At 39.0% G+C, this 22,329-nt stretch overlaps 1 protein-coding gene across 2 annotated transcripts in view; it reads right to left on the bottom strand.

Annotated features, from left to right (window-relative positions):
• Positions 1 to 4,735: 4,735 nt before the first annotated feature.
• Positions 4,736 to 22,329, bottom strand: part of LOC127442678 (regulator of nonsense transcripts 1-like) — a 62,830-nt gene continuing 45,236 nt past the window's right edge. For both annotated transcript variants that reach the window (XM_051700875.1, XM_051700876.1), the window contains exons 22-24: positions 20,863 to 21,086; positions 18,964 to 19,086; positions 4,736 to 7,129 (exon numbers count right to left, since the gene is read on the bottom strand). In XM_051700875.1, coding sequence (XP_051556835.1) covers positions 18,967 to 19,086; positions 20,863 to 21,086 — 344 coding nt within the window. In that variant the 3' untranslated portion in view covers positions 4,736 to 7,129; positions 18,964 to 18,966. The remainder of the gene's footprint in view (positions 7,130 to 18,963; positions 19,087 to 20,862; positions 21,087 to 22,329) is intronic.

Genomic DNA, 22,329 nt, shown 5'->3' with positions numbered 1-22,329 from the left:
GACCAGAGCAGATCAGGCGGACGGCCAGGAGACCAAGGAGACCAGAGTAGATCAGGCGGACAGCCAGGAGACCAGGGAGACCAGAGCAGATCAGGCAGACGGCCAGGAGACCAAGCAGACCAGAGCAGATCAGGCGGATGGTCAGGAGACCAGGGAGACCAGAGCAGATCAGGTGGATGGCCAGGAGACCAGGGAGACCAGAGCAGATCAGGTGGATGGCCAGGAGACCAGAGCAGATCAGGCGGACGGCCAGGAGACCAAGAAGATGACCTCAAGGTGGGGACTGGGTCAGGAGTCCTGGGAGGCAGCCGCAGGGCCGAGACAGGATCAGGAATCCTGGGAGGAGGCCGCAGGGCCGAGACAGGGTCAGGAATCCTGGGAGGAGGCCGCAGGGCCGAGACAGGGTCAGGAGGCCTGGGAGGTGGCCGCAGGGCCGAGACAGGGTCAGGAGGCCTGGGAGGTGGCCGCAGGGCCGAGACAGGGTCAGGAGGCCTGGGAGGTGGCCGCAGGGCCGAGACAGGGTCAGGAGGCCTGGGAGGCAGCCGCAGGGCCAAGACAGGATCAGGCGGCGGAGTCGCTGTAGGAGTCGTCTCTGGGGGAGCGGGCGGAGCCACAGGAGGAATAGTCTCTGGGGAGCGGGCGGAGCCGCTGGAGGAATAGGCTCTGGGGGCGGAGCCGTGGCAGGCTCTGGGGGTGGAGCCGTGGAAGGCAGAGCCATGGCAGGCTCTGGGGGCGGAGCTGTGGAAGGCGGAGCCGTAGCAGGCTCTGAGGGTGGAGCCGTGGCAGGCTCTGAGGGCGGAGCCGTGGGAGGCGGAGACATGGCAGGCTCTGGGGGTGAAGCCGTGGAAGGCGGAGCCATGGCAGGCTCGAGACAAAGAGTCCTGGATGAATGGGAAACGACCTCCGTGGTCGCGAACATGGGAAGAGACTCGGGAACGACCTCCGTGGTCGTGGGCATGGGAAGAGACTTGGGAACAGAAACTTTTCTTCTCCTTCTCCTCCGGATGGCCAAAGTTGACAACGCTGGCTCTGGGACGGACGAGGCTTCTAGCTCATTGGCTGTGGCAGGCGTGGGTGCAGACAATTTTTGAGGTAGGGTTTTCATGCACCTACGCACCGACATCAGTGGCAGCATATGTGGCAGATCATACAACTTTGAGACGGGCCGTGGAAGGCTTCGAGAAGGGAGGCGAAGACGAAGGTCATTATTTTGTCATATCATTAAATATAAATATTTTGACATTTTTATAAAAATGCTCATTTGGCTCAGGTAATTTGGTGCATATTTATATATATATTTTTTTATTAATCGAGTTGTGTACACTCTTATGTATTTAAGGTGCAAGGAAACTATTTGAATACCTTTTACTTAACGGTTACACCACATGTCATTAAATAAAGTCATTAAATAAAAAAATATATATTTTTAGAAAATGCTATAAATGTTTTTCAAACATTTGTAAAAACAATATGAACTTAAAGATTACATGTCTAAAAACCTGACACGTGGTTTAAACTAGATTTTTAAAATAGTTCAAATTTGTATCACCTCGGACAACCTTATTTGTCAATGACCCATATAGGTGTAACACTACTGACAAAAGAGCCTGTCAACTAATGGTAAATTCATTTTGCATTTATTTAGTGTGACTCTGAATGAAACGAGAAAGACAATAAATTAAAATAGCACAGTAGGTTTAATGTATGATTGCAGAAAATGCCTCCGTAATTGTATATGATCTACACCAGTGTTGCTTCATTACTGTGAAAGGCAGATTCTGAAATTACTACAAGCTGATTTTAAAGAAAAATATAATCTTAATGTCTAGCTACATGTATTTCTACTGTAATCTAATTGTAATCCAAGTCCCTGTTGTACTGCAGCATGTTTATTCACTGTCTTCACTCTTATTGATCTTTAGAGAAGATAAGGTCATTGACAACAAATCAGTGATTATATAAATCAAACAAATGGCTGGTAAACATTTCTTAAAACCAACAGTACAAAATAAGATTGAAAGGCCTTCCAACTCTTTTGTATGCATTTATTGTGCAAGTGAAAACTGCTCAATTTCAGTTCAATTTATAAAGTGGAGACCAGCACAGATCTCAGGTTATGGAAAAAGAAACCGATGTATTTTGTATAATCTATTCTAGGACATGATACAAGTTCAAAAACATACTGTATTTGCAAACTTAAAACTGAGTAGACATAAAAATGTTCAACATAACATACAAATTAAAAGTCAACTTGTTCAATATTCAGTTGCTTCTTTAACTTCGGGCACTTTCTTGTCCCAGAGATTGATTTTTAATAAAACAAACCAATTTATTTTTTGTTGTTGTATGTTTAAGCCTTTTCCCAGACCCAGACTTTCAGTATTAAACTATGAAAATCAACTATAAAAATATAAATTATTACATGTTTAAAACTATGAAAATCTAAACAAAGAGTGAAATAAACAATTTTAATATTAATTGCGTGAAAATGATTTGTCAGGTTTTTTTTGTTTTTTTAATTACGACTGTCCCACAGTTGTGATGTCATTTCCACCACACCAAACAACTTTGCCCTTAAAAAAGTTTCTCCAAATGTTAGTGTACTTGTTAACCAAGTGAACAAAAGTGTCAGTGAAGAGCACGCTTGTGATGAAATACGAGAATGATTCAAGGTAAATATAATTTGTGAGCAGAATATTTTTATTGGGTGTCATTTCCAATCAAGCTGTAATTTTGCCAAATTATGTAAAAAGTGAAAACATATTGAGCATTTAGGATACATAAAATGTTAGCTATGAAATTAGCCTTAGCAAGAAAAAGGAGTCGGTCATTTTATTTGAAAAAGGTTAAAAATGTCAAATGACAGAATTGTGCTGGAAATGACACTATGGTGGGAAATTTCATGACAAAAATGGCATAAATCTCCTGTGTTGCATGTACACTGTTGGACATTGTTAGAAATGTAATGAATTAGTGATTAGTGTGAAAAATGTTTTGACTACTTAGTTTCTAGACATCCACAGTGCTAAAAGTGCCCAAAGTTAAAGACACACCCATTGATGTTTCATTGTTATTGTTTGTACAGTGGCAAGAAAGTGTATGTTAACCCTTTGGAATTACCTGCATTTATGTTTAAACTTGTCTTAAAACAGATTGTGTTTGTTCATTATTGTAACTTAGATGATGATCAAACCAGATTTTAACTAATAACACAAATTATTGTGTTGTTCTTGTACATATTGAATACATCATTCTAACGTTCACAGTGAAGGCTGGAAAAAGTATGTGAACCCCTAGTATATTGATGTCAACAAATGCTAATTAGAGTCAGGAGCTGGCAAACCTTGCATCCAATTAATGAAACGAGATTGGAGGTGTGGGTTAGAGATACTTTGACTTATAAAAAGCACTCAAATATTTTGAGTTTGCTATTCACAAGAAGCATCTGCTGATGTGGGCCATCCCTCACAATAAAGAGATCTCAGAAGACCTACGATCAAGAATTGTTGCTTTGCATGAAGCTGGAAAGGGTCACAAAGATATCTGGAAGAGCTTAGATATTCATCTGTCCACAGTTAGACAAACTGTATATAAATGGAGACGATTTAGTACTGTAGGTACTCTCACTAGAAGTGGCCATCCAGATCAGATGAGATGACTCAAAGGGCACACCGCAGAATGCTCAATGAGGTAAAGAAGAACCCAAAAGTGACAGATAAAGACTTGAAGGAATCATTGGAACTGGTTAAGATTTCTGAGTCTAATATACGGAAACCTTAAACAGGCATGGTGTCCATGGCAGGACACCACGAAGGAAGTCGCTGCTAATAAAAACATAAATAAAAACATTGCTGCACGCCGGAAGTTTGCCAAAGACCATTTTGACACTCCACAACACTACTGGGAAAATGTTTTGTGGACTGATGAATCTAAGGTTGAATTATTTAGGAAGAACACACAGCACTACACATGGTGTAAAAAGGGCACCACATACCAACATGAAAACATCATCCCAACGGTGAAGTACGGTGGAGGGAGCATCATGATTTGGGGCTGCTTTGCTTCTTCGGGGCCTGGACTGCTTGCCATCATCAAGGGAAAAATGAATTCCCAAGTTTATCAAGATATCCTACAGGATAATGTCAGGGTGTCTGTGCGCCAGCTGAAGTTGAGTGATGCAGCAGGACAATGACCCTAAACATCAAAGTAAATCCACTACAGAATGATTTGAGAAAAAGATCCATCTTTTGGAGTGTCCCAGTCAGAGCCCAGACCTTAACCCAATAGAGATGCTGTGGAATGACCTCAAGAGAGACGTTCACACCAGACATCATAAGAATATGTCTGAGCTGAAGTAGTTCTGTAAGGAAGAATGATCCAAAATTCCTTCTGAACGTTGTGCAGGTCTAATCCGCAGCTACAGGAAATGCTTGGTTGAGGTTATTGCTATCAAAGGATGATCGACCAGTTATAAAATCCAAGGGTTCACTTACTTTTACCACAGCACTGTGAATGTTTAATGGGATGTGTTCAATGAAGACATGAAAGATTATAATTGTTTGTGTGTTGTTATCTTAAGCACATTGTGTTTGTCTATATTTGTGACTTTGATGAAGATGAGATCACATTTTATGAGCAATCAATGCAGAAAACCAGCTAATTCTAAAGGGTTCACATACTTTTTCTAGCAACTGTACATTAAAACAACACTCATTAAATCAAGCAATCAAGACTCTTTTGGATGAAAGAAAGCAACATTTATTTGTAACATTACAAGAAGCACATACTGTGGGGGTGATCATTCTTTCCACAAAACAAAACAATCCTGGATCATACTTCATATCCTGACGCCTTAACAGGTTTTATTTTTCCAGTGTTCCTCTTCATTGCAAGTTTTATTAATTTATTGTACAAAGTCAAGTTTGTTATTCAAATGCAACTTTAGCCTGCAGAATCTCACAATGAAATGTGAACTCAGGCACACATATCATAGTCTTGATAACCAGAATACATCACTACAGATCACCTTGACCAATGTTTTGAATGTTAGAATTACATAATTTTATTGTCATTATAATGGGCAACAATTTGGCTGGTGTTACGATATTAACAGATATTTACAATTGACGTGTGTAAAGTGAACTAAACTCAGATTTTTATTAAGAACTAAGAATGCTCAATAAAGCAATTTTAGACTGAGTTCACTAAGAGTTAATTATAAATGATATAAATGAAAAAAATCGGGAACACCTATCACCAAAAAGAACGCGTACATGCTCAGAATGTCTAAACAGCTACTTTTTGTTTTATTCGACCTTCACAACCGTCATGAACAGATCATGATTGTCTTGTGGGCAAAGAAAAGGAGAAAGCAAATAATTGTGTGAATAAAAACGAATCTTTGCTTAGTGCTATAAAACGAGAGTGGTGGTACTTCAGTACATATCAAAAAGTCGGTAAATATGGAGTAACAGCAATTATAAACACTCCAAAGTAAAAGTATAAAGTTGAGGCGACTGGCATAGGTGGAAATAGATGTTAAAAGCTGCCATAAAACTCTTAGTGGGTCCTTCGAAACCAAAAAATTTGAAATTAGGAGCAATTTCCACACCGAGAGAGAGGTTACATGAACGTCTAAAATATGAGTTACTAAGAAGGTGAGGGGGAAAACAAAGAAAAACTATTATCGAACACAAATGATAATGAGGGAGGGCTTTTTGGAAACACACACAAACACAAATACTCTCTTTTGGGGCGGAGTGTTACCGCCCAATTTCATTGACATCATCATAATGCAAGAGCGCACAACAGCGCCTCCTACAGTCAGACGCAAAAACAGTGAGAATCTCACCTGGCGGTCCTACATTTAGGCGCTGCAATCGCTTTCCGCGAGGCACAATTCATCACGCGATTCAGGCATTTGTATGTGTATAACAATAATATGATGCAGTCGGTCATTCTGATTTTGAATGAAGACAATTGTTTAACTAATAATAATTTGGCAAGATGACACAAACGGATTTCACTACGGGTTTAGTCGATCTTTTAAACCGAAGTGTCACTTTTAAAACCTGCATTTGGCTCTTTTAGACTAGCCAATGCACGATCTGTGCGAGTTGGCGAGTCAATTAGGGAGATTTTTATTGGGATTTGTTTTTATTAAGAAGCCAAATCTAATGGAGCAGTTCTACATCACTGCTTTTATTCTACTTGAAGAAAAAAACAAAGAGGAAAATTAAGAAAGGACAGATCTCGCGGCCCCTTCCATGTCAGCTGTCCAGAGACAAACATTTAAAAGAACAAAATCCCAAAGCCATTTGTTTAAACTACCCCTTTATCCTTTTTAAATCATCTAGAGGAGAGCCTCTTCGCAAAGAGCAACTTGGATGTGACAGTCTCTCCGTTTGGGAATCTCTACCCTCCCGGACTTCATGGCAAAAAACTTTCCTCAAAGTTGAATCCGTCTTCAGAGCGTCCTAGCACCCCGGCTTGAAAACTAAACGCAAAACCGCACGGATCCGTTCTCTCAAACATGTTCAGTGACAGAACCTGAATGTTAGATGTCAACTTTGAGGGGACATTTTTCTTTTCCCAAAAAAACAGTTGCTTGAAAAGCGTTTATAATTACTGTAAATACATCACCCCCTCTCTCAGCTCGTGGAGACGACAGAGCAAGCATGGTTTTTGCAGGTAGTTTTAAGAGAACTTCATCTATTCGCTCCGTCTCTGGTTGGCAGGGCAAGGCCCGAGGCTGGCGTCTGCAGCCAGGCGAGAGAGAGGACGCTGGGAAGGGCCCCCCTGCACTCCAGGAGCCGCCACCCTCCACGTTGCGGAGTTGCAGATGGAAGATCTCGAGTTTGGTCTCCTCCTGAACACTGCGTCTCTCCTCTCCTCCCCGTCGTCAACGAATGGTGGATTGTCCCTCCATTCTCACACGTTCTCTTTCGTCCTGTCCAGCTTCACTCCCTCTTGTGATTGGTTTGATTCTCTCCTGTTGCTCTCACACCATGGTGCTTCAGTTGTAACAGTGGTAAACGGGCATCCATGTTTGTTCTTTTTTTTATATTTACCCATATTTAAAATGCTGATGAACTAAGCTCAGCACAGGCCTAGCTCCCGTTCCAACAACCTGCCGGGACAAAGGAACAAAACACCAGCGTCAGCTTTGTTCTTACACCAAGACCATTTAGTCAATAAGAAATATGCAATTTACACCAACTCAACACATATATTTCTTTGAGTATATGTGGTCTATTAAAGGTCAACTTGCAACTGGTTCGAGTTTTCACTGCGACAAGATGTTACAACTAAACTATGAACAGACCCCTGTGGACCAAGCAACATTGCATAGGTAATTTTTTGAACACTTTGTGAACAGAAGTTTGTTAATTGTTCTGAATTTCATTCCAGATAGACATGAGATTAATATCATTTGTCAGACACCATCAAGGCACGTTCAAACTGAAGAAGGTCATCCGAGTTTGAGGCGCCATAAAGGCCTTTGCACCCCAGAGGTGACGCGTTAAGGCGAAACGAATTGTCGATGAACGGAAAAAAGTAAAGGTTAACAAATTATTGTATATACTAAGATACATAGCCCTATAAAAGGTTAAGCTTAGTGTCAAACTGAAGACAAACTGATAACCCATATGTGCAATTAAACTTAACGTGACATTTTTGGTTATAGATTCATTGTCATTATTTTATATAATTATTATTTTTTTTTAATCCCTTTTCTCCCCAATTTGGAATGCCCAATTCCCACTACTTAGTAAGTCCTCGTGGTGGCACGGTTACTCACCTCAAACCGGGTGGTGGAGTACAAGTCTCAGTTGCCTCCGCTTCTGAGACCATCAATCCGCGCATCTTATCACGTGGCTCGTTGTGCATGACACCGCGGAGACTCACAGCATGTGGAGGTTCATGATACTCTCTGCGATCCACGCACAACTCACCACGTGCCCCATTGAGAGCGAGAACCACTAATCGCAACCACGAGGAGGTTACCCCATGTGACTCTACCCTCCCTAGCAACCAGGCCAATTTGGTTGCTTAGGAGACCTGGCTGGAGCCACTCAGCACGTCCTAGATTCGAACTCGCGACTCCAGGGGTGATGGTCAGCGTCAATACTCGCTGAGATACCCAGACCCCCCAGCATTTTATATAATTATTATTATTCCTCATTTCATTTTTGCATTATATTTAATACATTATATTGTGGTATCTTAATGTATAAAGAACTATTATATTTATAAATTCCTTCCCTGCCTTATCATTTAGTTGGATGATTGTATGAATAGTTAATTTTCCACTTGTTGTTGCTTGAACTTTAATGAGGGGGAACAGGCGCTCTCTCATGAGGGCAAGAGACGAAAGGAAAGGGGAGAAAGAGCGCATGTTTCTGGACTCTACAGGTGCTACTATTGTTAATGCTGTTTAATTGGGAGATTTTAATAAATGTTTCAATTACACTAGGGCTGCAACTAACAATTATTTTGATAATTCATTAATCTTTGATTATTTTTTTCGATTAATCTGATTTTAAAAAAAAAACGACATTTTTATTTCCTGTATTTTATTAAAATGCGTTAAAAAAGAAAAGAAATGAAATTATAAAGATTTACGAGTATTTGGTTCAATTTACGATACTGAATCCTACTACATAATTCTATACTCTTACAAAACTTTGTACAAAGCCCACACACAATTCATCACAAATTCAACACAAATCATTAAGAACACACAAAATTAATATTATTATTTCTTTCAGGACATATGCAAAACGGTTCCTTTCCTTGTAAAGCTTAACAAAAAGTACTATTCAATAAAGAGTAAAATGATCCATCAGGGATGGAGTGGGACAAAAAAAAAAAAAAAAAAAAAAACACCCAAGCAGAGGGCAAAATGACAGCCAAGCAGAGGGCAAAATGACACCACAAATTATATATTAATAATTCTGCCCAGCTGAAAAAGACATCATTACATTACTGATTACATACATTTTAAGTATTTAAACCTCCTAGGCTGTTCGGTCATTTTTGACCAATATTCATTTTTTTATAAATATTATTTCCTCAATCTGAGTGGTTCAAGACTTGGTGACTTTATTCAGACTTGCGATCTAAACATACAAACAAAAAACTAAGTTAATTCGATGAGTCTAAGTGGTCAAAAAAACAAACGTTACACCTTGGCTGTTCGCGGTCAAAATTGACCGACCATAGGAAATGAATGGGAATTTGTTTTTTTTATATATGTGTTGATTTCAATCTACATATCAGCCACAATGATGAACAAACACACACAGAAATTAAGGGGTGAGATTATAAAATATACAGAGTGCAAAACATACATACCCCCACACACACTTACAAACACAGAGAGAAATGATACAGCCAGAATGCACACACACAGTCTCTCACACACCCACACACAAAAACACAAAGAGAGGGAGAGAGAGAAATGAATGGGTGAGACTATGGCACAGCCAGAATACAGAATGCACACACATACATGAGCGCGCGCGCACACACACACGAGAAGAAAAAAAGAAGAGACCAAAAAATCTGAATCTGACCCCAGTGTATATGCTGACAAAACACTGCATCTTTTTGCTATGGAAACAGAGAATCTGTTTATACTGTTCAAATATGACCATTTCCTGTTTGGTACACATTGTTATGAATTTTTAATATTTCAAATTAATTATTGATAACAAAATGCTTATTCTATGTCTTCTCTTTGTGACACCAAATGCAAAAATAATATTACAACACAGCACATGGATGCATGAAAACACTGCAGCCATAAAGTTGCCATTATTGTCACATTATAATTTTCAAGTCATGTTATTTTAATTATTTTAAAAATCAGATAGCAACAATCTGCCCCCAATACATGACTCATTCACACATTTTCTGCATGTTTAAACTTATAAAAGTGTCATTTTTTACCGTAGTGAAGTTTCAAAAATGTGCTTATTTGCATATGCAAATTATGGTAAAATGTAGATATTTACATGTAAATAAGATCTAAATAACATAAAATACCAAAAGAAGTGCATAATGTTAGTGTTACTACTACAGGGAAGTTAGTGTTATAACAGTTCATTTAAAAAAAAAAAAGTGGGGGTACACCTTTATTGTATCCGGTCAAAAATGACCGCAAACAGCCAAGGTGTTGACCATTTCTGAACAGTTTAGGAGGGTTAAAATTCATATTGTAAGTTTTAAAAAGTATAGTCACTCATGACACGTTTCTAAACTATTCTTTTTGACAGAACACTTTTAATGATAGTGTATGCTTATCCAGTAAAATAATGTTTGCCATAGTATAAATGTACTGGTGAAAACAGACATTGCATTTGGCATTATCAAGATTATCAAATATCAGGACCCTTAGGATTATTATACATTATATTCAGTATAATGTTGCAATCGGTTTGATTGACGTGGATGTGCACGCTCGCATGCTTGGTAAAGTTGAATGGAGACTCGCGCGTGGTAAAGTTTTTGCAAAATGGAAATACGCACATGATTTTGAATTCATAACATTTATACATTACAAATCAAATAGCAGTCAAATGTAAGTTATGCGCTGGAGAAAAACAAGTCTTAAAGGAATGTTCCGGGTTTAATACAAGCTAAGAACAATCCAAAGCATTTGTGGCATAATGCTGATTAGCAAAAACAATGATTTCAACTCGTTCCTCCTTTTCTTTAAAAAACAAAAAAAGCTAAAATCGAGGTTACAGTGAGGCACTTAAAATGGAAGTGAACAGGGGCCAATTTGTTAACATTAAAATACACACTGTTTCAAAAGTATAACCACAAGACAGAGGATGTGTATAGACATGATTTTAGTTTGATAAAATCACTTATAAACCTTTTCTGTGTAAAGTTATATCCAGTTTTATAACTTCGTTACCATGATGCAATGTCAACAAACCCTAAAACGCCTGTAAAAATTATGATTTAAACGACTTTACAGCTCAAATATTACACAAGTTTTAACAGAAGCACGCTTTTATAAAATTATAAGCTTTAAATTTCTGTGTGTAAACACTCCAAAAGAGACTTTTATTGTTCCCATTGACTTACATTGTCAGCACCTCACTGTAACCTCGATTTTTTTATTTTTTTTTTAAAGGAGGAACGAGTCTAAAGTCATTTTTGTGGTAATCAAAATTATGCCACAAATGCTGTTGACTGAGCTTAACTTGTATTGAACATTCCTTTAAGCGCATGAAACAGCACAAGCCCTCTTTCAATGCACCTGACGCAGCAACCGCTCCACTATAAACTGTATGCTTTTGATGTTCTTTGAAGTGTTTATAAAGTGCTCTCGTGCGTTGTGCATCTTGGGTCATGTTTGTTCCGCTTCAACTAGTCTCCGTCGTTTTTCAAACGCGTTATCATGCAACTCATTTTTCATTGGGCTATAAAGTGACGTCACTGACGGAGCTTCTCTGAGCTCGGCGCAAATACTCAACTAATCGCTAATTCAATTTGTTGTCGATGATTTTCATTATCGATAATAATCGATTCGTTGTTGCAGCCCTAAATTACATCATGTAACTTGCGTTATTACTGAGATGCCTATGCTTGGTGGAGACTGAGAAGCTATGAACGATAATAACGACCTTTCACAGCTCGCACTGTTTTCCCTTTACCTTGTTGTGTGTGAAATGCCACATTAACAGTACAGCACACAAACTTTTCAAATTCGCCATACCTCTCCTAATGCATTGTTCTTAACTGCTGAATCAAGTTTGTTGTCTTACAACACTATGCCAGTATTCACTTTGTGATGTCATAACAGTGTTGCTGAAGTCTTAATGGAGCAGTGGGTCTTTTGCAGCATGAGCGATCAGTTTATGCTATCTGACAAATTACCTATCGAGTCATATGACGTGAATATCGGCCGATACCGATCGGTGGTCGATCGATCGAAGCATCCCTAATATCAACGGTTAAAACATGTTATCAATTGGAACAATACTGATTATATGTAACTGCCACGCATACTGTAATTTTGTAATCTACCCTACCACTGTGGCAGGCTAACTGTAAGACGTCTCGGAATGACACATGACAAGAAATGCTGTTAGACACAGACACACCTGAAGAAACACACTTTATTATATTTTGAAGAACAGACGAAAGAAAAGCTGTCTGATGCGCTGTTTGTTCAGAGGCGTGGAACACGTGCATGTAAGGAGTTATCACTCTTTTCTGTTTCAGTCGTCTGAAAACTGTTCGCACTTAACATTTTTGTGAATGCAACAGTGCAGATTCACTTTATAGCCTTTACTTGTGTATGTAACGGAAGCCAGCTAGTATGTAATAGCTGTGCGGTATGTGTAAAATCTCACTCCTCTGGCCTCAAGAGCCACACTAGCAACTGACGCTAGAGGCTGTAGCCTTCATCCTCCTCGTTAGCGTGCCCTCCTCCCATGCCGTCTGACACCGGTTTGAATCCCGCTTGGAGCTGGTCATGCAGGACCGGTTACAGTGGTGCCGTGACCCGGATGGAAGTGAGGTTTAGGGGGGCGAGTGTAACAGGAGCCAGCTGGTACGTAATAGCTGTGCAGTATGTGTAACACCTCACTCCCCTGGAGCCGGATTCACGAAACTTTCTTAAGAAGAAATTTCTTCTTAACTACCATTCTCTTCTTAATTTCCAGCTTAAGAAAAAAAAGTTATGAATATTTTGTATTCCCGAAAAAATTTAAGAAAATTCTTATCTTTTTTCTTAAGATTGTTCTTAAGAAAAAACATGAGCAGCATTCAAATTCTCAACAAAAATATAAATGTCCATTTTTTAGGTCAGGTGGAATATGTTATCTATGATCCAGTTCGTTTGCTGGCTTCCATGGCTGCAGCACGCTGTGTTTGCCTGCAAACTTGTTCACATCTGGCAACCCGGAGGTGTCGAAATACTATTGGTGAGTGGGCAGTGGGCGGGATCACACAGGACAAAACATAAACAGAAATTCCGGCCCGGAATGGAAACGTCAAAGTAGAATATACTGGCTGTAGCATTGTTATCGGAGAAGCCAGTATTTCAACTTAGCATGTTTCCTAATTCTCTAATGACATATTATGGTCATTTTATGATTTAGTACAGTAAAAATATTACATATAGCACCTTTAAGAAAACATTTGAGAACTTAAGAATTTTTCAAGAATTGCACTTAGGAACGTTCTTAAGAACTTCTTATAATTTATCCTAAGAACTTTCTTAATCTTTTTCTTAAGAACATTTTCGTGAATCTGGCCCCTGGCCTCAAGAGGCACACTAGCGGATCGAGCAGGACCGGTTACATGTATACAACCTAAACAAGTTCCCCCTCATACCTAAAATTAATTTATATTTCAATTATTATTATAATCATCATTATTATTTTGTTTACATTTATAATTGTCTTTAGATCTTAATTTGTAGTAGTAATCTTCCACCTGTTGTAGACGGATACTTACGTGATGGCAAATGCTACAAATAGGTGGTGATTAAAATTTGTTTGACCACTACGTTTTTTTTAATTGCTCTTTCGTTTTGTTTGATGTGCAATTTGAATTTAGAAATATATTTGGTTCAAGTTTTATGTCTTTCAATAAATTAATTTAATTATTAACCTTTGTGCATCAATTTAAAAAAGTTACTCAGAGGTCCTTAGAGGACAAAAATGTCCGCGTCAAAAAACTGCCATAATAATATTATACAGTGGTGTGAAAAAGTGTTTGCCCCTTCCTGATTTCTTATTTTTTTGCATGTTTGTCACACTTAAATGTTTCAGATCATCAAACAAGTTTAAATATTAGTCAAAGATAACACAAGTAAACACAAAATGCAGTTTTTAAATGAAGGTTGTTATTATTAAGGGAAAACAAAATCCAAACCTACATGGCCATCTAGTGTAAAAGTAACACCGCATTTCAGAAAAAGAACATCATACCAACAGTAAAATATGGTGGTGGTAGTGTGATGGTCTGGGGCTGTTTTGCTGCTTCAGGACCTGGAAGACTTGCTGTGATAAATGGAACCATGAATTCTGCTGTCTACCAAAAAATCCTGAAGGAGAATGTCCGGCCATCTGTTCGTGACCTCAAGCTGAAGCGAACTTGGGTTCTGCAGCAGGACAATGATCCAAAACACACCAGCAAGTCCACCTCTGAATGGCTGAAGAAAAACATAATGAAGACTTTGGAGTGGCCTAGTCAAAGTCCTGACCTGAATCCTATTGAGATGCTGTGGCAAGACCTTAAAAAGGCAGTTCATGCTCGAAAACCCTCCAATGTGGCTGAATTACAACAATTCTGCAAAGATGAGTGGGCCAAAATTCCTCCACAGCGCTGTAAAAGACTCATTGCAAGTTATCGCAAACGCTTGATTGCAGTTGTTGCTGCTAAGGGTGGCCCAACCAGTTATTGGGTTTAGGGGGCAATCACTTTTTCACACAGGGCCATGTAGGTTTGGATTTTGTTTTCCCTTAATAATAACAACCTTCATTTAAAAACTGCATTTTGTGTTTACTTGTGTTATCTTTGACTAATATTTAAACTTGTTTGATGATCTGAAACATTTAAGTGTGACAAACATGCAAAAAAATAAGAAATCAGGAAGGGGGCAAACACTTTTTCACACCACTGTATATTCATATTATTTTCCACTTTCAATGAGTTATTTTTTTAACCAACATCAGTCCTGATCATAACTACCAAATATTCATTCATTTTCAGGATTTTAACCTTTTAAATGCCAGTTTGTTTATATAATGCCACTATTGTTTTGTTTTTTGTTTGTTTTTTTTTGTTTTTACACACACAAATTTCTCAATACATACATACAAAACACACTCTGACATCCATACCAACACACACACACACAATTTTAGCTGCATCATTTATTCAATTGGCCTGCAGTGCTCTATAATGCAGCAAACAGAAAATAGGGGAAAAGCTTGTATTTGCTCCATAGGCTAAACATGAGAAAAATGGCGCCATCTGGTGGAAAATATAAAAAATGTCAATGTTGAAGCCAGGGCTCTGGAATGAAAGCATAATATCATAGAATTCATGATTTTATGCTTTAATGGCACTGGGATCAACCATTGCAGTTTTAATGGGTTTCAATGGGGACATTTTTGTCCTGAAGATCCTGAGTGTAACTATTGTGTGTACACAGTGTATTATAGATGTATTATAGGAACTGAGGTTTAAATATCAACATTCCCCCAAAAATACACACCTCTGGCAAAATTTATGCCGTTGGCATTAACACAGCCAAAATGATCGAAAAAATTAAAATTAAAAAGACAAAAATGTCCCAAAGGTCGCACAAGGGTTAAAGCAAAATCAATAAAGCAAGAATTTTCACCGATCCCTCGGCCAGGGTGCTGACGATGTAATCATATATTGTGATATTTTTTTATAAAAATATTGTGAACATATATCTTGCATATCGCCCAGCCCTAGAACTGATTGTATCTTATTTCCTTGTATATCTACTTGTTAATCATTTGGTTGATGTTCATTAAAGGTACAATCAGTAACTTTTGTATTTGTGTCGTCTTGGACTTACACTGACACCTAGCGGCTTGGATGCAGCTTCATTTAAAATGAATAGTTTTCAGTTTCAGATGTTATTGTAGAAATTTAGGATTCACAGTCAGTCATGATTACTTTAATCAGTGAGTGAAAGTGTCCAATAACAGGACGGTTACTGAGATTAAGCGAATAGTATTCGGCTGGTCATGTGATTCTAACACGTCCCCATGTGTGGACCCTCTCCATGTAGAATAAAACCGATTTTATAAGATATGACTGGAGTCTATATTATAATTCATGTCTTCAGGAGTTAAATGCTTTTAATGAGGAAAATGTCTGAGTGCACCTTTAAATTGGACCCAAATCATTATCAAAGGACATAGATTATTTACTCTAGCCATCACTGGATGATATATTGTGTATGTTTCTTTCATACAGCTTTTACAATGTATTTTCAGTTACAAGTATGTCTTTTGTGGTTTGACAGCTTGAATAAAAGATCTGTTCAATGCTATAGGTTTTACAGCCATTTCTAATTGTACAGTTTGTGAAGTTACAGCAGTTTCATACACTAAGCTGTAAACTGATCAACGTCACTTTGTTCATTCTTGTAAAAGGGAAAAACCTTAGTAACTTTTGTGTGTACTGTCTGCCACCTGAACCGCATTGACGTGCCCTGTGTGTGACACCTGTACCGTGTCCTATCTGCAATGGGGCGTGGCACTTCTCGTCCGGTATGTGACCGCCATTATATCAGATTTTAGAGGGGATGCAAGGCAGTGATGCAGTAATAAACAGTGCATCTGGAAAGTATTCACAGTGCTTCATTTTTCCACTTATGTTACAGCCTTATTCCAAAATGGATTCAATTCATTATTTTCCTTAAAAAATTCTACAACAATACCCCATAATGACAACGTGAAAGAAGTTTGTTTGTACATGTGAAGAAAAAAAAAAAAAAAAGAAAAAAAAACATCACATGTACATCAGTATTCACAGCCTTTGCCATGACACTCAAAATTGAGCTCAGGTGCATCCTGTTTCCACTGATCATCCTTGAGATGTTTCTACAACTTGATTGGAGTCCACCTGTGGTAAATTCAGTTGACTGGACATGATTTGGAAAGGCACACACCTGTCTATATACGGTCCCACAGTTAACATTGCATGTCAGAGCACAAACCAAGCCATGAAGTCCAAGGAATTGTCTGTAGACCTCCGCGACAGGATTGTATCGAGGCACAGATCTGGGGAAGGGTACGGAAAAATGTCTGCAGCATTGAAGGTCCCAATGAGCACAGTGGCCTCCATCATCCGTAAATGGAAGAAGTTTGGAACCACCAGGACTCTTCCTAGAGCTGGCCGCCCGGCCAAACTGAGCGATCGGGGGAGAAAGGCCTTAGTCAGGGAGGTGACCAAGAACCTGATGGTCACTCTGACAGAGCTCCAGCATTTCTCTGTGGAGAGAGGAGAACCTTCCAGAAGAACAACCATATCTGCAGCACTCCACCAATCAGGCCTGTATGGTAGAGTGACCAGACGGAAGCCACTCCTCAGCAAAAGGCACATGACAGCCCGCCTGGAGTTTGCCAAAAGGCACCTGAAGGACTCTCAGACCATGAGAAACAAAGATTGAACTCTTTGGCCTGAATGGCAAGCATCATGTCTGGAGGAAACCAGGCAACGCTCATCACCTGGCCAATACCATCCCTACAGTGAAGCATGGTGGTGGCAGCATCATGCTGTGGGGATGTTTTTCAGCAGCAGGAACTGGGAGACTAGTCAGGATCGAGGGAAAGATGAATGCAGCAATGTACAGAGACATCCTTGATGAAAACCTGCTCCAGAGTGCTCTGGACCTCAGACTGGGGCGAAGGTTCATCTTCCAACAGGACAACGACCCTAAGCACACAGCCAAGATAACAAAGGAGTGGCTCCGGGACAACTCTGTGAATGTCCTTGAGTGATCCAGCCAGAGCCCAGACTTGAACCCGATTGAACATCTCTGGAGAGATCTGAAAATGGCTGTGCACCGACGCTCCCCATCCAACCTGATGGAGCTTGAGAGGTCCTGCAAAGAAGAATGGGAGAAACTGCCCAAAAATAGGTGTGCCAAGCTTGTAGCATCACACTCAAAAAGACTTGAGGCTGTAATTGGTGCCAAAGGTGCTTCAACAAAGTATTGAGCAAAGGCTGTGAATACTTATGTACATGTGATTTTTTTCGTTTTTTATTTTTAATAAATTTGCAAAGATTTCAAACAAACTTCTTTCACGTTGTCATTATGGGGTATTGTTTGTAGAATTCTGAGGAAAATAATGAATTTAAACCATTTTGGAATAAGGCTGTAACATAACAAAATGTGGAAAAAGTGAAGCGCTGTGAATACTTTCCGGATGCACTGTAATTTACATGTTAAGAGAACCCATGAGAATTGTTTTTTATTTTTCAGTTTTTAAGACATTTGATTTAAGACATTTAGCGCCACCAGTTGCTCTTGTTTTGGTAACTGCAGCGGATCCTGACACATGCTCCAAAGCTCATATTTTATTGGTCAGGGCATTTCATCACCGGGCGAAGAAAAAATAAAATAAAATCGACACACTCACCGTAAAAAAAAAAACCCTGCTTTCTCAGCACACTGGAATGTTCATTCCAGGTGTGAATGGCTTCACAGGAATCCATTGTTTTTATTCAAAATGTTAATCGTGGAGGAAATTGTGGCGAAAATTTGGGTTTAGTGTGCAAAGACCTTAAAAGGACAGTTCACCCAAAAATGAAAATTCTCTTATCATTTACTCATCATCATGCCATCCCAGATGAATATATGACTTACTTTCAAAAAAACACGAAGAAAAATAGGAAAATATCTCAGCTTAGTAGGTCCTTAAAATGCAAGTGGATGGTGATACGATGGTGATGCGATCAATTCGCTTTAGAAGACATTCATTTAACCAGTGGAGTCGTATGGATGACGTTTATGCTGACTGTCTGCTGTTTTTGGAGCTTGAAAAGGTCGGATCACCATCCAGTTGCATTTTAAGGACCTACTGAGCTGAGATATTTTCCTATTTTTCTTCAAATGTGTTCTGATGAAGAAAGAACCTCATACACACCTGGGATGGCATGAGGGCAAGTAAATGATGAGAGAATTTAAATTTTTTGGGTGAACTATTCCTTTAATATTAACAACACACTAGACAGCAGCAGGTCTATCAGGCTGCATTTACACTTCAAGTACATGTTAAATGACTGTGTACATTAATACCTCACCAAAACAGGCATTTTCAAGACATTTTGAAGTTTTTTTAGTGGAATATATTCCCTGATGAAAAAGTAGTTTTGGTGCAAATTTGTTATGGTTTGCATCACTCTTGTTGTGAACAAGGCCTTAATGTGTGTGTGTTGTCTTACACTCTAGTACTGTGAGAGTCCAGTCACTCCTCCATGTTGGTATGCCCGTTCACCCTGGTAGGTGGAATCCTGAGAGAGCGCCACATCCATCTGCGATTTGAACTCATCACCCAGATAACTGTCCTGTTTCACAAGGAGACACAAAACAGAACAAAATGTATTAATACAGCATATACACAATCAGTGTTGGAGAGTAACGGAATACATGTAACGGGATTACGTATTTAAAATACTGAAGTAACTGTATTCCACTACAGTTACAATTTAAATCATTGGTAATTAGAATACAATTACATTCAAAAAGTATTTTGATTACTGAAGAGATTACATTTTATTGTCATTTGTTTCATTTAATATTTAGTCCTTTCAGATGGAAAACATTTATACATATAAATGAAGCGATCCGAGAAGCGTTTGAACAGCGGGTAAACATCATGATGTATTCTTCATATGAGCAGACAGAGGGCGCTCTCATACTGTTATGAGTGAAAATGTGGATCTGACGCCATTGAGGATCTATAGCAACGATAATTGAGTTAGAAACGCTCAGACAGATTAAACAGGGCTGCTGCAGAGTTTTTAAAATTCAATTTAAGACTTTTTAAGACCTTTTTCAAGACCTGAACAAATCAGATTAATACTGTATCCCCATCCAAAACAAACCAACAATCTCAAAATAAATCATGTATCACAGAATATTATTTGTTGGTCTGGCACCATCAATCATCCATGGATTGTCTAATCAGCCAATCATGTGGCAGCAGTGCAGTGCATAAAATCATGCAGATACGGGTCAGGAGCTTCAGTTAATGTTCACATCAACCATCAGAATGGGGAAAAATGTGATCTCAGTGATTTGGACCGTGGCATGATTGTTGGTGCCAGATGGGCTGGTTTGAGTATTTCTGGGATTTTCACACACAACAGTCTCTAGAATTTACTCAGAATGGTGCCAAAAACAAAAAACATCCAGTGAGTGGCAGTTCTGTGTATGGAAACGTCTTGTTGATGAGAGAGGTCAACAGAGAATGAGCAGACTGGTTTGAACTGACAAAGTCTTCGGTAACTCAGATAACCACTCTGTACAACTGTGGTGAGAAGAATATCATCTCTGAATGCTGTTCTGAGATGCGGGTTGGTGCTGTTTTGGCGGCACAAGGGGGATCTACACAATATTAGGCAGGGGGTTCTAATGTTGTGGCTGATCGGTGTAAATTCTGTTAAGAACATGCACTTTACATTTTGTTTTACTCTACTAGCAGATTTGTTTCACATTTTTCACTTGTTTATAATCAAAAACACGTGAACAAATTCTACCAGTACAGAAGTAGTATTATGTTTCTGGTGATGAGTAATCTAACAGAATTACTTAAATTTTACAGCATGTATTCTGTAATCTGTAGTGGAATACATTTTAAAAGTAACCTTCCCAACCCGGTACACAACATGATACCATAACACATAACTTACCCATTACAGCTCCTGACAATAACAACATTGGTGGAAGACAAAGGTTTTATGGGTCAGACATGGTTTGCAACACTTTGCAAAATCGTAAAATGGCCCATAAACCCTTTGTCTTCCATACATTTATCAAAACAGTGAAGATGTATTTGATTATATTTTTAAAAGATTAGGCAATAGAAAGCACCCCAATAATCTGAGACAATCCGCTATGGTGTTACTCAATTCTAACCTTTTTAAAAATGAGTAGGAAGAAGTTTTTCTTGTAATTTGTGAATCTTTCTAATTTACTTCTTATTTTCATTGCTGGTTTTTAAAGGTCAGCACAGACTCACCCTAATAATAATGTACCCTAGATCACAGAATTGAAAACTGTTCCACAGTGGAAAAGTGTGTGTATGAGGGAGCAGTGTTGACATGTAGAAGTGTGTTTACCTGTGAAAGTTCAGGTTGAGATAGTCCAGGCTGGCTCATCTGTGACGGTTGGCTCATGGTGATGTAGCCTTGGGTCAGAGGACCCTGAGAGAAGGGCTGAGACACCAGATCCTGACTGGCCTGACTGTTCGGCATGTTGGCCTGCCCACTGCCATGGTTACCTGGGCCACGGTTCCTCTGACGACCTCCACGACCCCCAGTCTTGCCTTTAGGAGCACCACGACCTGCAGACAGCAGGAGAGAGACTATGTTGATTAGTGGTCCACCGATATATCGGCTGATATTTGGTATTTTTAATTATCGACATCAGCAGATACCATTTCCTGATTGGCCAATTCGTTTCTCAAGCCACGAAGGCACTGATAATTGCATTTAAAGGAGCCATCTGAGACATCTGAATGACCAATCACAGTTAATTTTGTTGTAACGTGCCATCGTGTTACTACAATAATCGACCGGCGTACGTCTCAGTTAAACTGTCCTGCATATTAGAGCCGAGACAGACACGTATGGGCTCATAATATTGAACTCCTCAACAGTTCCCTGTAACTGTCTTTTCTACTGATAAAAAGGCAAATATCTATCAAATAATGTCTGCAAATATGCAGATGTCTTGTATAAACTGATGTATTTATCGAAACTCACAAAACGTTGCGCAAGTCCAGCATTCTCTTCCTTTGGAGCGCTCATATATCTTCTCTGATGCACATATTCTTTCAGCCTGGATCAAAACTGTAATCCTCTGACTCACGAATGTTGCATGACAGTCAGTCCGTGACACTTCAAGAAGACAATCTGGGCCAATTAAACTAGAAGTGGTCATTAGACTGCTACTCGCTGGATTGGTCTTTTGTAAGAAAATGCGATTGCTAATGCACACATAACGTCAGTGGTTGTTGGACTGCTGTATGTACTGTTATTTCCTTCTTCCTAATATATTAACAATTTTTTATGTGCAAACAAATGACTTAAATGGGATGACTACACAAAAACCAGGAGAAAACGCTTTCTAACATTTACACAGAAAATCAAATTTTTTATTTTTATTTTTTTCAAAGGTAGCTGTGTGTGACATTTTGAGTAAATATAGTGATCGCTAACGTCATTCTTTTTCAGTCATTTGGGATTGTTAGATACAGATTAAATTTTGATTTTGACCAATTCACTAATTAATCATTCAAACTGATTTGTGAAGTGTTTTGACCTATTTACTGAATCAAAAAATGGTTCGTTCACAAAACAGAAATCACAGTGGTTTGCTTTCAAGTCTTACTCTTCACAAGAGCAAAATCTCACCGCTGACATTCCTTTAGGAAAAGGAAAATTCTATAGAAATTTCCATGACTCATCCACGTTTTTGTTAAGGTTTTATTAATTTCCGTGACTTATCTATACATGGAAATTCCCTGACATTTTCAGGTTTCCAACTGTGGGATCCCTGAAAGTAGTTGATATAATTTTAGGGGC

The sequence above is a fragment of the Myxocyprinus asiaticus genome, chromosome 6, assembly GCF_019703515.2.
Source record: "Myxocyprinus asiaticus isolate MX2 ecotype Aquarium Trade chromosome 6, UBuf_Myxa_2, whole genome shotgun sequence".
Classification (NCBI taxonomy): Eukaryota; Metazoa; Chordata; class Actinopteri; order Cypriniformes; family Catostomidae; genus Myxocyprinus; species Myxocyprinus asiaticus.
This window is presented reverse-complemented; position numbering and strand designations above follow the sequence as displayed.